The sequence below is a fragment of the Pelophylax lessonae genome (genome assembly GCF_965119305.1).
Source record: "Pelophylax lessonae genome assembly, chromosome: 6".
NCBI lineage: Eukaryota > Metazoa > Chordata > Amphibia > Anura > Ranidae > Pelophylax > Pelophylax lessonae.
In genome coordinates this window covers 12839923-12856405 of record NC_138773.1, presented here as the reverse complement: position 1 = coordinate 12856405, position 16483 = coordinate 12839923, and the positions used below count along the sequence as shown (strand labels likewise).

General features: G+C 50.5%; 1 protein-coding gene across 1 annotated transcript; it reads right to left on the bottom strand.

Annotated features, from left to right (window-relative positions):
* Nucleotides 1-2080: 2080 nt before the first annotated feature.
* Nucleotides 2081-16232, bottom strand: PPIL3 (peptidylprolyl isomerase like 3). Its single transcript, XM_082262470.1, has 6 exons — nucleotides 16175-16232; nucleotides 16029-16103; nucleotides 10892-10985; nucleotides 9092-9159; nucleotides 3769-3887; nucleotides 2081-2272 (listed from the first exon to the last, which is right to left on the bottom strand). Exons 1-6 carry the CDS (start codon nucleotides 16175-16177, stop codon nucleotides 2146-2148), a joined length of 486 nt encoding a protein of 161 aa, XP_082118596.1. The 5' UTR covers nucleotides 16178-16232; the 3' UTR covers nucleotides 2081-2145.
* Nucleotides 16233-16483: the final 251 nt, after the last annotated feature.

The following is a 16483-nucleotide window of genomic DNA, read 5'->3' as shown; positions in this document are numbered from 1 at the left end:
TGGGCCTCCTGCATTCCTTGTGACTCCAGTGATCCTTGGGCCTCCTGCATTCCTTGTGACTCCAGTGATCCTTGGGCCTCCTGCATTCTTTGTGACTCCAGTGATCCTTGTGCCTCCAGCATTCCTTGTGACGCCAGTGACTCTTGAGTCCATAGTGCCTCCAGTGACCCCTGTGACTCCAGCAACCCCTGTGTCTTTAGCAACCACTTAGGATGCCTGCAACATCTGTCTCTCCAGTGACCCTAGCAACCCCTGTGTCTCTAGCAACCTACAGGGACTCCAGCAACCTCGGTGTCTCCAGTGCCCCCTGTGACCTCTGTGTCTCCAGAGACCTTTGTAATAAAAGTGACCTGTTTCTAGTGACCCCAGGACTCCTGGTCCTCCAGTGACTCGGTGACTCCTGTGCACTTCTGTATCACCCAGTGACCCCAGAACATCTTGTGTCACCTGTGACCCCCAAAGCACCCTGTGACTTCTGTGTCTCCAGCCACCCCTGTAACTTCCGCTTCCGGTGTCTCCAGTTTCTCTGTAGCAACCCCTGCGACTCCAAGGACCCTTGTCTGTAACATTTGTTAGTATAGTCAGGATTCAGGGAAAAAAAAAAAAAGTGTTATAGCCATGTAAGTAAACAATATCGTAGATGGTAGTTTTCACATGCAGCCAGCAGAGGGAGATCTCGGCTAAATTATGTCCTCCAATATCTCCTTTGCTTAGCTGTAAAGCAAAATATACACTCACCGGCCACTTTATTAGGTACACCTGTTCAATTGCTTGGTTACACAAATTGCTAATCAGCCAATCACATGGCAGCAACTCATTCAGGCATCTAGACATGGTGAAGAGGACTTGCTGTAGTACAAACCAAGCTTTAGAATTAGGGAAGAAAGTGGATTTAAGTGACTTTGAACGTGGCATGGTTGTTGGTGCAGACGGGCTGGTCTGAGTATTTCAAAAACTGCTGATCTACTGGGATTTTCACACACAACCATCTCTCGGGGTTACAGAGAATGGCGGGAAAAAGAGAAAATATCCAGGGAGCGGCAGTTTTGTGGAGGAAAATGCAGGCTGGTGGAATGGTGTAGGGGAGGAAGGGGGGGGGATGGTAACGGTTCAGGCTGGTAGTGGTGGTGTAATGGTGTGGCGGAGGAAGGGGGGGATGGTAACGGTTCAGGCTGGTGGTGGTGGTGTAATGGTGTGGGGAAGGGGGGGGGGGGGTAACAGTTCAGGCTGGTGGTGGTTGTGGTGTAATGGTGTGGGGGATATTTTCTTGGCACACTTTTGGCCCCTTAGTACCAATTGAGCATCTTTAAACCCCACGGCCTTTCTGAGTATTGTTGCTGACCATGTCCATCCCTTTATGACTACAGTGTCCCCATCTTCTGATGGCTCCTCCCAGCAGGATAATGCTCCATGTCACAAAGCTCCAATCATCTCACCACTGGTTTCTTCACCATGACAATGAGGTCACTGTCCTCCAATGGCCTCCACACTCACCACATCCCATCCAATAGAGCACCTTTGGGATGTGGTGGAACGGGAGATTGGCATCATGGATGTGCAGTCGACAAATCTACAGCAACTGTGTGATGCTATGTCACTATGGAGCAAAATCTCCATACCTTGTTGTAGCTATGCCACCAAGAATGAAGGCAAAAGGGGGTCCAACCAGGTACTAGCAAGGTGTACATAATAAAGTGGGCAGTGAGTGTACTTAGTGACCAATTAGAGGGCAGGGAGGGAGCCCAGAAACCAGCTTTAAAAAAGTAATAAGTAACTGAGTCGGGTGCCCCGCTGGTATGGTCTAGTCTGGAAAACTTCTGCAGGTGGATGACTGTCATACGGACATCTTTTCTGAATACGGTCCATCCACAGGATACGAGGCCAGACAAGCACAGGCCTAGAGTTCTAGGACCCCCCTGAGGAGGTGTATCCAGTACAGACACAAAGTAAGTAAAAAAAAAGTTTATTTTTGACAAAACAGTTTAACAATTTTCATGTAACAAAAAATGTAAACTGATCACCACAAAACAGCAGCAGTAGCGGCGTACAGGTCCCGCTCGCTCCTCACCCCTTCTACACAATGTAACATCTGATACAGATGAGCACAGATGGCCGAGTACAGAGTTTGCCTCCGGTTGGCAGAGGTCAGAGGGCAAACGGGTTGGCGTGAATGGTGACATCTTTGATCCGCACTTCTGTCAGCGGGCGAAATGACTTCTCGTGTACCGGAAGCTTCTCCAACTCATCCAGAGTGTCCAGCCCATCGATCACTCTGCAGGAAACACAACTGATCAATATGAGAGCAGGAACAAAGAGAAAGGAACAAAGAGAAGAGAAAGGAACGGGGGGGGTCTCAGGAACAATGAGCAAGGAACGGGGGTCGCAAACAAAGATCATGGAACGGGGGCGTCAGGAACAAAGAGCAAGGAACGGGGGCGTCAGGAACAAAGAGCAAGGAACGGGGGCGTCAGGAACAAAGAGCAAGGAACGGGGGCGTCAGGAACAAAGAGCAAGGAACGGGGGCGTCAGGAACAAAGAGCAAGGAACGGGGGCGTCAGGAACAAAGAGCAAGGAACGGGGGCGTCAGGAACAAAGAGCAAGGAACGGGGGCGTCAGGAACAAAGAGCAAGGAACGGGGGGGGGGGGGGTCAGGAACAAAGAGCAAGGAACGGGGGGGGGGTCAGGAACAAAGAGCAAGGAACGGGGGGGGGGGTCAGGAACAAAGAGCAAGGAACGGGGGCGTCAGGAACAAAGAGCAAGGAACGGGGGCGTCAGGAACAAAGAGCAAGGAACGGGGGCGTCAGGAACAAAGAGCAAGGAACGGGGGGGGGGTTCAGGAACAAAGAGCAAGGAACGGGGGGGGGGGTCAGGAACAAAGAGCAAGGAACGGGGGGGGGGTCAGGAACAAAGGGCAAGGAACGGGGGGCGGTCAGGAACAAAGAGAAAGGAACGGGGGGCGGTCAGGAACAAAGAGAAAGGAACGGGGGGCGGTCAGGAACAAAGAGCAAGGAACGGGGGGCGTCAGGAACAAAGAGCAAGGAACGGGGGCGTCAGGAACAAAGAGCAAGGAACGGGGGCGTCAGGAACAAAGAGCAAGGAACGGGGGCGTCAGGAACAAAGAGCAAGGAACGGGGGCGTCAGGAACAAAGAGCAAGGAACGGGGGCGTCAGGAACAAAGAGCAAGGAACGGGGGCGTCAGGAACAAAGAGCAAGGAACGGGGGCGTCAGGAACAAAGAGCAAGGAACGGGGGCGTCAGGAACAAAGAGCAAGGAATGGTCTAATATCCGGCCCCCCTACCCTCCCCTGGTCTAATATTCCCCCCCCCCTACCCTCCCCTGGTCTAATATTCCCCCCCCTACCCTCCCCTGGTCTAATATCCCCCCCTCTACTCTCCCCTGGTCTAATATCCCCCCTCTACTCTCCCCTGGTCTAATATCCCCCCCTCTACTCTCCCCTGGTCTAATATCCCCCCCTCTACTCTCCCCTGGTCTAATATCCCCCCCTCTACTCTCCCCTGGTCTAATATCCCCCCCCTACCCTCCCCTGGTCTAATATCCCCCCCCTACCCTCCCCTGGTCTAATATCCCCCCTACCCTCCCCTGGTCTAATATCCCCCCCCCTACCCTCCCCTGGTCTAATATCCCCTCCCCTGGTCTAATATCCCCTCCCCTGGTCTAATATCCCCTCCCCCTACCCTCCCCTGGTCTAATATCCCCCCCCCGTCTAATATTCTGACTGTTGTCACCCAGATGCCCCCAATAACTCACTTCCCGAACACAGTGTACTTCATGTCCAGGTGGGGTTGCTTGGCGTAGGTGATGAAGAACTGGGAGCCGTTGGTGTTGGGGCCGTTATTGGCCACGGAGACAACGCCACGCACGCTGTGCTGCAAGGAGGGGGAGAGAACACAAACAGGAATAACTCTATACAGAGAACTGCCTCCAATCTCCTATCCACACCAATACAAATCTCCTCCAATCTCCTATCCACACCAATACAAATCTCCACAACGTCTGCAGCGGAGGAAAGGAGACTTCTAGAGGAAAATAAATAAAATCATAGTTGGAGAGGTGGAAACAGGAATTACCACTGAAAACCCAATTCTCTGTATACAGGCGGCCCCCCGGGTTACAAACATCCAACTTACAAATGGGGGGGGGGGGGGGGGTGACAACAGGAAGTGAGAGGAAATCTCCCCCTAGGAAGGGAAATTCACTCCTGGAAGAGTTATCATGGGAAAAAGGTGTCTCCACTGAAGCTTTATCACCAATCCTTGTTTCCACAACAACCCGAAATTCCCAAAATTCAATTGTCACAGGGACAGAAAGTGAGGTGAAATCTTCTGAACAGGGGCACAGAGAGCAAAACAAATCTTATGGGGGGGGGGGGGGGGGTTACCCCTTCCCTGTGCTATCCAAAAATCTTAAAATTATTTTTTGGCTGGAGCTAAACCTAAAAAATGTACCTGTTCCGACTTACAAATTCAACGTCCCTATCTTGTCTGTATCCCGGGGGCCGCCTGTACTAAAGACACCCAGGTCAGCCAACCATCCATTTCACCAACACTCCTCCTATAAGACTATACGACACTCCTCCTATAAGACTATACGACACTCCTCCTATAAGACTATACGACACTCCTCCTATAAGACTATACGACACTCCTCCTATAAGACTATACGACACTCCTCCTATAAGACTATACGACACTCCTCCTATAAGACTATACGACACTCCTCCTATAAGACTATACGACACTCCTCCTATAAGACTATACGACACTCCTCCTATAAGACTATACGACACTCCTCCTATAAGACTATACGACACTCCTCCTATAAGATTATACGACACTCCTCCTATAAGACTATACGACACTCCTCCTATAAAGACTATACGACACTCCTCCTATAAGACTATACGACACTCCTCCTATAAGACTATACGACACTCCTCCTATAAGACTATACGACACTCCTCCTATAAGACTATACGACACTCCTCCTATAAGACTATACGACACTCCTCCTATAAGAGGATACGACACTCCTCCTATAAGAGGATACGACACTCCTCCTATAAGAGGATACGACACTCCTCCTATAAGAGGATACGACACTCCTCCTATAAGAGGATACGACACTCCTCCTATAAGAGGATACGACACTCCTCCTATAAGAGGATACGACACTCCTCCTATAAGAGGATACGACACTCCTCCTATAAGAGGATACGACACTCCTCCTATAAGAGGATACGACACTCCTCCTATAAGAGGATACGACACTCCTCCTATAAGACTATACGACACTCCTCCTATAAGACTATACGACACTCCTCCTATAAGACTATACGACACTCCTCCTATAAGACTATACGACACTCCTCCTATAAGACTATACGACACTCCTCCTATAAGACTATACGACACTCCTCCTATAAGACTATACGACACTCCTCCTATAAGACTATACGACACTCCTCCTATAAGACTATACGACACTCCTCCTATAAGAGGATACGACACTCCTCCTATAAGAGGATACGACACTCCTCCTATAAGAGGATACGACACTCCTCCTATAAGACGATACGACACTCCTCCTATAAGACGATACGACACTCCTCCTATAAGACGATACGACACTCCTCCTATAAGACGATACGACACTCCTCCTATAAGACGATACGACACTCCTCCTATAAGACGATACGACACTCCTCCTATAAGACGATACGACACTCCTCCTATAAGACGATACGACACTCCTCCTATAAGACGATACGACACTCCTCCTATAAGACGATACGACACTCCTCCTATAAGACGATACGACACTCCTCCTATAAGACGATACGACACTCCTCCTATAAGACGATACGACACTCCTCCTATAAGACGATACGACACTCCTCCTATAAGACGATACGACACTCCTCCTATAAGACGATACGACACTCCTCCTATAAGACGATACGACACTCCTCCTATAAGACGATACGACACTCCTCCTATAAGACTATACGACACTCCTCCTATAAGACTATACGACACTCCTCCTATAAGACTATACGACACTCCTCCTATAAGACTATACGACACTCCTCCTATAAGACTATACGACACTCCTCCTATAAGACTATACGACACTCCTCCTATAAGACTATACGACACTCCTCCTATAAGACTATACGACACTCCTCCTATAAGACTATACGACACTCCTCCTATAAGACTATACGACACTCCTCCTATAAGACTATACGACACTCCTCCTATAAGATTATACGACACTCCTCCTATAAGACTATACAACACTCCTCCTATAAGACTATACAACACTCCTCCTATAAGACTATACAACACTCCTCCTATAAGACTATACAACACTCCTCCTATAAGATTATACAAAACTCCTCCTATAAGACTATACGACACTCCTCCTATAAGATTATACAAAACTCCTCCTATAAACACTCCTCCTATAAGACTATACGACACTCCTCCTATAAGATTATACGACACTCCTCCTATAAGATTATACGACACTCCTCCTATAAGATTATACGACACTCCTCCTATAAGATTATACGACACTCCTCCTATAAGATTATACGACACTCCTCCTATAAGATTATACGACACTCCTCCTATAAGATTATACGACACTCCTCCTATAAGATTATACGACACTCCTCCTATAAGACTATACGACACTCCTCCTATAAGATTATACAACACTCCTCCTATAAGATTATATGTGATTGGAGCAGATTTTATAAATCTGATTAAACAGAGACATTTACTGCTGCTGGGTGCCACCATCTTGGATGTGATGTCACACCATAGTATTCCCCTTTTACTCCTCCCCTGCAGCTACATAAAAAAAAGGTTACATAAAGAAGGGAAGGGGTGGAGGAGCTGGGCCAGCATAGACACTTTAAGAAGAGCAGAGGGCTGTGCTTGAGAACTGACTCTTCCTGGAGCAGTCAGACTTTCTAGCAAGTTCAGAGACACATTGTAAATCAATGCAAATCACAATCATTTATGGCATGGAAAACATATTTATACTTGTGGGATTTTTTGTAATTTTACATGCAGGTGTTTAGGATGGTGACCGGGTCTCTTTAACAACCAGTAATAGCTTCACAGGAAAAAAAAGGGATCTAGCGCCTGCTACAGAGAGGATGGTGTACTGACACAGCCTATTGTGTCCTAGCTGCTCCGCAACCTCCCCATGGGAAGGGGAGCCAATCACTGAAAGCCACAATGTAAAGGAGCGCTAACGGGGCGGACTTGTGGACAGAGTGAAGTCCAATGATAATTCTCCAAAATGACAGGCAGGAGCTCCACAATCAGTCATAAAAAAACAATGTTTATTGTAATAAAAGCACTTAAAGCGGAGTTCCGGGCACAAAAACAAACTTTTTTTTTTGTGCCCATCCGCTTGGTCTCCTTCACCAGAAAAGGAATTGGATAGTTAGGCATTTATTTTTTTTACTCACCTTGTAATTGGAGATAGAAAATACTCACCTATTCTCCACTTCCTCCCTCTGTGCCGCGGCTCCGACGTCACTTCCTGTCTTGCGATGATTCCTGCGAGCTGAACATCATCGCTCCCAGGAATCAATGCGCCTGCACCGGCCCCGCTCGTCACTTCTGGGGCGATGCCACATTCCCTGCTAAACAGCTTCTGGGCATGCCCAGCAGCTGTGGAGGAATGTGGCGCCGCACCGGAAGTGACGAGAGGGGCCGGTGCAGGCGCATTCGGGGAGAAGAAGAAACGGAAGAGGACGCAGAAGAGGATCGCGCCGGCTTCAGCTGCCCACAACAGAGATGGCAACGCTGGAGAAGAAGTTTTAAAAGTGAGTATTTCTTCTTGTAGGTAAGTGCGAACCGGAACAGATCAGAGGCTAGCCATTGTGGAATGTACTAGCCCCGACTATCCCGGGGGTATGTTCACTGAAAAAAAGTTTTCGTGCCCGGAACTCCGCTTTAAAAGGTGTGATACCGTCACTGACCATGAGATGGCAGCCTCAAACAAAAACCTGCTATGTCACTGTGGCTAACTGGCTATAGTGTGCATCCTTACCAACCATGGAGATGGTGAATGCACTGTAGCCAAAAATGGGGCAGGAACCAATGTTAGGCTCTGACCGGCGGGATTCCCATGTTTTACCAGGGGAGCCCAAGCAGCCGATAGACCAATTCAGGATACAGTAAGGGAGGAAGCTGCGTTGCGTCCCAAAGCCATGGAACGCACTGAAAGACCAGAAGGTGACGGGGGCGCGCGGTGACGGCGCCAGTCACCACCCCAGGAAGCGGAAGAGCCGACAGAGGCCAGGAGGCGATGGAGGACAAGCTGAGAGGAGATGGTCCCGTCACTATGGCAACTTCGCCCCGAAGTAGTACAGGACCCTTTTTCTAAGTCGGAGCGACTTGTGTCGCTCCTATTAGAACGGCTCCTGTAGCGGTCAATGGACCGCGAGGGAGCGCGACTTGTCAGGCTGACAGGTCGCGCTAGTGTGAACCCGGCTCATAGGCCTAAATTATTCAAGAAATTTGATTTTGTAACCACTTGCCAACCACCCGCAGCATATATACCGCCCTCACTATTCAGCGGGGACTCCGATGCACGGGTCAGGCGGCTCCGATTGCTGCCTGACACCCACAATCGCTCCCCGCTGAGAGAGAAGAACGGTCAGCTAGGTGTCAGTCAGGGGTCTGATCTGTCCGCCGCAATGTTACAGTCCCGCACTAAAAATCGCAGATCACCGCCATTTCTAGTAAAAAAATAAGTAATAAATAAAAATGACAAATCTTTCCCCTAGCTTGTAGATGCGATCACTTTTGCACAAACCATTAAAAATACACAGATTGTGATTTTCTTTACCAAAAATTTGCCTAAAAAGGATAAAAAATAGATTTTTTATTTTTTTGGGAATGTTACATTGCAGAAAGTAAAAAATGTCAACTGCTGGTCACTCTGCAATGAAAGCACGGATGTACGAAATAATCGGATGTTTGCATCACATGACACGTCACACGGATATCCTATATTAGGGGGGGGGGGGGGGGGACACACTTACCTTGAGATACTCACTGTATTCATCTTCAAATTTGCGTCCCCAGATGCTCTGCCCCCCCTTCCCTGTCCCTGGGGGAGGAAACCAGAAGAGATGATTAGATATGATGGGGGGATAATGGGCTCCTGTCTACATTGACCTCCAGGATGTGTCAGACACAGTTTATTTTATAACCCCCCTCCATCTTTGTAAATGGCAACAATGTTCCTAAAAGTGCAACATGAGTGTATAGAGGTGTATGTGTGAAGTCCTATATATATATATATATATATATATATATATATATATATATATATATATATATATACACACACACACATACACACACACACACACACACACACACATACATACACACTGAGGACACACCCACACCCGCCACTTAATCTCTCTTCTACCAACGGATCCAATAGCTTGTGGGAGGGGTTCAGCATTAGAAATCATGCCCCCCCCCCCCCCCCCATACAGTCCTCCCCACTAGAACACATTGCAAGTTCCAGGCAGAAGCAATGCTGGTCCCTGTAGTCTTCCATGTACAGGGTGCATGAGAGCCTATAAACACCCCCAACCCAACTTAACAGGCAGGACATGATCAGAGGTGGCTGAACCCCCATTTGAGCACCCTGTTTGTTCTGACCACGCCCACTAGTTGAAGGCAGAAAGCCGTGCACCATTGGCCACAATAGACATCTTGCTCTCGAGCTTCCATTGGATGAATATGATGTAAGACCTCCCCCTCCCTGCTGTGTGGTGTCTCCATAACCAGTAGCGGTGCACCAAAATTTTAATTCTAGACCGCAACTTCAGGATGCCCTTGGCCAAAAACCGAAATGAACAGTTTTTTTTTTTTAGATTAAAAATGTAATTATTTAAATGTTGCCGGCGATTTTGTATTAAAATCAATAGGGGACGCAAGTGTGCACTGACGTCAATAGGGGACACAATTGTGCACTGACGTCAATAGGGGACGCAATTGTGCACTGACGTCAATAGGGGACGCAATTGTGCACTGACGTCAATAGGGGACGCAATTGTGCACTGACGTCAATAGGGGACGCAATTGTGCACTGACGTCAACAGGGGACGCAACCGTGCCCTGAAGTCAACAGGGGACGCAACCATGCCCTGAAGTCAACAGGGGACACAACCGTGCCCTGAAGTCAACAGGGGACGCAACCGTGCCCTGAAGTCAACAGGGGACGCAACCATGCCCTGAAGTCAACAGGGGACGCAACCATGCCCTGAAGTCAACAGGGGACGCAACTGTGCCCTGAAGTCAACAGGGGACGCAACTGTGCCCTGAAGTCAACAGGGGACGCAACTGTGCCCTGAAGTCAACAGGGGACGCAACTGTGCCCTGACGTCAACAGGGGACGCAACTGTGCCCTGACGTCAATAGGGGACACAACTGTGCATTGAAGTCAATAGGACTCAGCATGCCATCAGCAATTTTTTTTTTCCTATCGCCAAAATGCTGAGACCGCTATTTCTGGCAGATAATTTTCATTGGCCGATATATGGGTGTATTCCTTGCAGTTTCATGTGCCAGGCTGTGGCCCCCCTCTTACTGAACCAATAGGACCCAGTATGGACGGCTCACAGTTGGCAATCCCTGAAATCAATGCGATTCCAATAAGCAGCCAATCAACACACCGAAAACTTTCCGCAGAAAAGCAACTAATTGGTGGTGAAGCCCCAGTCTAAAAGTGTCCCCTCCCCCGGTGAACAGATCACAGAGAATACCGATGTGTGTAGGGGGGGGCGAGGTCTGTTGGGGGGGAGGGGCGTAGTGTCGGCTCTTACCAGTGGGGTCCCCAGTCTGCACCATGAAGCCTTTGATGTTGCGGTGGAAGAGGCAGCCATTGTAGTAGTTGGCAGCACACAAGGCCAGGAAGTTCTGTCGGAGATAAAGAAAAATTAGCAACATTCACCTTCAATCCAGAGATTCCCCCCCACTGCCTCCCATTGTCCTGATGGCCGGCATTATTCATCCCACTTCCTCTGAGCCCAAGTCTTCGCTTTAATAAACTTTGCTGCAGATTCCGACCTTTTGTTACCCTGAAGAAATAGCGGTTTGTTTCTCTGTGTCCATGTGTAGAGTGAATCCAATAGGCGTGATTTTATATCAATCAGCAGCTGCACCTGCAGGGCTCTAATGATGAAAGTGGCAGGGTCTGCCTCTCTGTAGATGTGATAGGACTTGTATCTTAGGGTCCAGTCACACCTGAGTGTATAGTTTTCCATACAATTTTTTGCAGGCCTTCGGAGGCAAACATTGACATCTGAGCAAAAACGCCTTTAATCTGCTAAAAGAGAAGCTCATGTAGTTTTTTGAGCTTCAGGCGTTTTGCTTCAGGTGACAGAACGCTCAGATATGAACAGCGGACATTGAAATCAATGGGATTTTGCTTGTTGGGCGTTTTGGAACTTCAGAGATGAGCGTTTTTAGGATCTGAAAAACACTGCGGTGTGACCAGGGCCCATGTGCAGACTGCTGGGAAAATCAGTGAACCAATCACAAAAGCAGGAAATTACATTTCTGGGGGGGGGGGGGGGGGGGAACATTCTGTACACCAACTAAGGGGGGAGGGGGGCATCCTGTACACCAACTAAGGGGGGAGGGGGGCATCCTGTACACCAACTAGGGGGGGCGTTCTGCAACACCAACTGGGGGGTGTGTTCTGCAACACCAAAACTAAGGGGGGCATTCTGTACACCAACACTGGGGGGGGGCCTTCTGTACATCAACACTGGGGGGGGGGCCTTCTGTACGTCAACACTGGGGGGGGCCTTTGGTACGCCAAATGGACTGGGGGGGCCTTCTGTACGCCAAATGGACTGGGGGGGGGGGGGCTTCTGTACGCCAAATGGACTGGGGGGGGGGCCTTCTGTACACCAACTGGACTGGGGGGCACCTTCTGTACACCAACTGGACTGGGGGGGGGGGGGGTTCTCAATAATCAATCCACATATACATTAAAAAAAAATATACAATAAAGTTCAAAAAAATTGATGTTTTGGTTTAAAAAAACCAACTGGGGGGGGGGCTTCTGTACACCAACACTGGGGGGGGGGGCTTCTGTACCCCAACACTGGGGGGGGGGGCTTCTGTACGCCAAATGGACCGGGGGGGCCTTCTGTACGCCAAATGGGCCGGGGGGCCTTCTGTACGCCAAATGGGCCGGGGGGGCCTTCTGTACACCAAATGGACCGGGGGGGGCCTTCTGTACACCAAATGGACCGGGGGGGGCCTTCTGTACACCAAATGGACCGGGGGGGGCCTTCTGTACACCAAATGGACGGGGGGGGCCTTCTGTACGCCAAATGGACTGGGGGGGGCCTTCTGTACGCCAAATGGACCGGGGGGGCCTTCTGTACGCCAAATGGACCGGGGGGGCCTTCTGTACGCCAAATGGACCAGGGGGGCCTTCTGTACGCCAAATGGACCAGGGGGGCCTTCTGTACGCCAAATGGACCGGGGGGGCCTTCTGTACGCCAAATGGACCGGGGGGGCCTTCTGTACGCCAAATGGACCGGGGGGGCCTTCTGTACGCCAAATGGACCGGGGGGGCCTTCTGTACGCCAAATGGACCGGGGGGGCCTTCTGTACGCCAAATGGACCGGGGGGGCCTTCTGTACACCAAATGGACCGGGGGGGCCTTCTGTACACCAAATGGACCGGGGGGGGGCCTTCTGTACACCAAATGGACCGGGGGGGCCTTCTGTACACCAAATGGACTGGGGGGGGCCTTCTGTACGCCAAATGGACTGAGGGGGCCTTCTGTACGCCAAATGGACCGGGGGGGCCTTCTGTACGCCAAATGGACCGGGGGGGGGGCCTTCTGTACGCCAAATGGACCGGGGGGCCTTCTGTACGCCAAATGGACCGGGGGGGGCCTTCTGTACGCCAAATGGACTGGGGGGGGGGGGCGTTCTCAATAATCAATCCACATATACATTAATAAAAATATACAATAAAGTCCAAAACAATTGATGTTTTGCTTTAATAAAAAAAGGTTTTACTTTCGCCCTAGACAGGAAGTGATGTCATGACGTCGCTCCGGTACTCCGAGATCATAGAGGTGATCAAAGACTATCTGGTCTCTGATCACCTCTATGGCCAGCTGTGCAACCCGGAACGGATCATTTCTTGGGCACGTCGGTAAAAGCCGTAAGCCTGAGAAACACCAGCGAGCGGCGGGAGGAGGGGGGGGGGGGAGCAACCCCTCCCGCTGCTTCTGAAAGGGATCCAGCAGCTAATTAGCCACTCAGACCACTTTTAACCCCTTCAATACCGAGCACTTTCACCCCCTTCCTGCCCAGGCCAATTTTCAGCGCTGTCACACTTTGAATGACAATTGCGCGGTCCTGCTACATTGTACCCATATTAAATTTTCATCTTTTTCCCCACAAACAGAGCTTTCTATTGATGATATCTGATCACCACTGCGCTTGTTCATTTTTTGCGCTACAAATAAAAAAATGTAAAAACTAAAAAAAAAAAACGTTTTCTTTGTTTCGGTTATAACATTTTGTAAATAGGTAGGTTTTCTCCTTCACTGATGGGCACTGATGAGGCAGCACTGATAGGTTGCACTGATGAGAAGGTACGGACAGGCTTTACTGATGGGCACTGATGAGGCAGCATTGATGGGAAGGCACTGATGGGCTTAATGATGGGCACTGATGAGGCAGCAATGGTGGGCACTGATTAGGCAGCATTGATGGGAAGGCACTGATGAGGCAGCAATGGTGGGAAGTCACTGATGGGCAGCACTGATAAGGCACTGACGGGCTTACTGATGGGCACTGATGAGGCAGCAATGATGGGCACTGATGAGGCAGCAATGATAGGTAGCACTGACAGGCACTGATGAGGCAGCAATAATGGGCGGCACTGAAAGGTGGCACTAATGGGAAGGCACTGACTGGCAATACTAATGGGCACTGACTGGCATAAAAAGTGGGTACAGGTGACTCATGGGGCACTCATGGGCATCACTGCTGACGGGTCTGCACTGATAATCAATGTGCTGATCATCAGCGCAGTCCCCCTCATCAGGAGAGCTGCCAATTGGCAGCCCCCCCCCCCCATCAGCACCTTGTCAGCGTTAATGGAGGAAAGCCGATAAAACGCACTTCCGGGTTACCAAGTGATCAACTGTGATTGGACACAGCTGATCATGTGGTAAAGAGCCTACATCATAGGCTCTTTATCTAGATCGGAGATGTGATGTGTCGGATCGACACACTGCACCACTGATCGCTGAGCGCCCCCTAGGGCACGCATGAGGGACTTCTCCTGCTGGATGTGATATGATGCCCACCATGCAGGATAACAGAACCACCCCTGCGGCCATCATTCTGCATACAGCGGATAGGAAGTGGTTAATGAGAAAGCGAATCTCTGGCTGAAAAAAAAAAAAAAAAAAACATACTGGGGATACGGCTGATCGCTTGTAAACCGCAACGTATATATATATATTGCAGTTGGCAAGGGAGTATTCAATTACTTGTGTGGCACTCATATAATGCATTTGTTTTACTCACCAATGTGGAGTTAAAAATAACCATGGACCAATATAAAAGCAGTATATATGTATATGGCAGGCGTCCCAATATGGTGTGTTATATATATATACACACACACACACCCACACATGAACTTTAATGGCATCCCAGTCTTACTCTGTAGGGTTCAATATTGAGTTGGCCCACCCTTTGCAGCTATAACAGCTTCAACTCTTCTGGGAAGGCCGTCCACAAGGTTTAGGAGTGTCTATGGGAATGTTTGGCATGGACATGGATGAGCGAGTTTGGGGTGGAGGAATTTGACTGGCCTGCACTGAGTCCTGACCTCACCCTGCCTGGACGCTAACCCTAAGGGAAGAGGGGGGGCGCCCGGACCCTAACCCTAAGGGAAGAGGGGGGGGGGGGGACGCCTGGACCCTAACCCTAAGGGAAGAGGGGGGGGGGGACCGCCTGGACCCTAACCCTAAGGGAAGAGGGGGGGGGGAACGCCTGGACCCTAACCCTAAGGGAAGAGGGGGGTGGGAACGCCTGGACCCTAACCCTAAGGGAAGAGGGGGGGGGACGCCTGGACCCTAACCCTAAGGGAAGAGGGGGGGGGGGGACGCCTGGACCCTAACCCTAAGGGAAGAGGGGGGGGGGGGACGCCTGGACCCTAACCCTAAGGGAAGAGGGGGGGGGGACTCCTGGACCCTAACCCTAAGGGAAGAGGGGGGGGGGACGACGCCTGGACCCTAACCCTAAGGGAAGAGGGGGGACGCCTGGACCCTAACCCTACGGGAAGAGGGGGGACGCCTGGACCCTAACCCTACGGGAAGAGGGGGGGGGGGGGACGCCTGGACCCTAACCCTAAGGGAAGAGGGGGGGGGGGGGGAAACGCCTGGACCCTAACCCTAAGGGAAGAGGGGGGTGGGAACGCCTGGACCCTAACCCTAAGGGAAGAGGGGGGGGACTCCTGGATCCTAACCCTAAGGGAAGAGGGGGGTGGGAACGCCTGGACCCTAACCCTAAGGGAAGAGGGGGGGGGGGGGACGCCTGGACCCTAACCCTAAGGGAAGAGGGGGGGGGGACGCCTGGACCCTAACCCTAAGGGAAGAGGGGGGGGGGGACGCCTGGACCCTAACCCTAAGGGAAGAGGGGGGGACGCCTGGACCCTAACCCTAAGGGAAGAGGGGGGGACACCTGGACCCTAACCCTACGGGAAGGGGGGGGGTATGCCTGGACCCTAACCCTAAGGGAATAGGGGGCGCAGTTTGGTATCCTTGCCCTGGGCACTGGATGACCTTCTCCCGGCACTGGCCTCCACACCGCCTTCCATATTCCTATACAATAACCCCGCCATAATTCTGTAGATATACGCCCCCTAGGGGGGAGGAGAAGAATGGCGGTGCGGGGGTTGGTATACACTCACCTCGCAGGCTTTGGGCGCTCTCTCGCAGAACACTTCAATCTTCAGATCACCGAGATCCGTGTGCAGCGTCACCGCCTGAAATACACCCGGAATCAGCCAATCACATTCATCGACATCGCATGATAGGAAATAATTCCAATACTCACCATCCTCTCCCCTCCCCCGATCCTGCCATAGACAGAAATACAACAATGATATTAGAAGTCTCATCTGATTATATGATAGATATATATATTGATGTTATTATATGTCAGAATGTAAATAAAGCTCAGCCTGGCACAGAACAGCTCCTTAACCTATTTATATAACCTCCCCTCCCCCCAATAACACTGCACTCCCAACTATATAATACACAGCCCCCCTCCATCCCCACATTACACTCCTCTCACCACTCCTATACTCACCTCTTCCCTCTTCAGGGTGGACCAACATGGCCGCCACACTACTTCCTGTCC

Coding starts and splice junctions, on each gene's coding strand:
- PPIL3 (XM_082262470.1), bottom strand. Junction 10,986..16,028: donor GAGCGCCCAAAGCCTGCGAG/GTGAGTGTATAC, acceptor TATCTCCGACAG/AACTTCCTGGCCTTGTGTGC. Junction 3,888..9,091: donor AATACAGTGAGTATCTCAAG/GTAAGTGTGTCC, acceptor CCCTCCTTGCAG/CACAGCGTGCGTGGCGTTGT.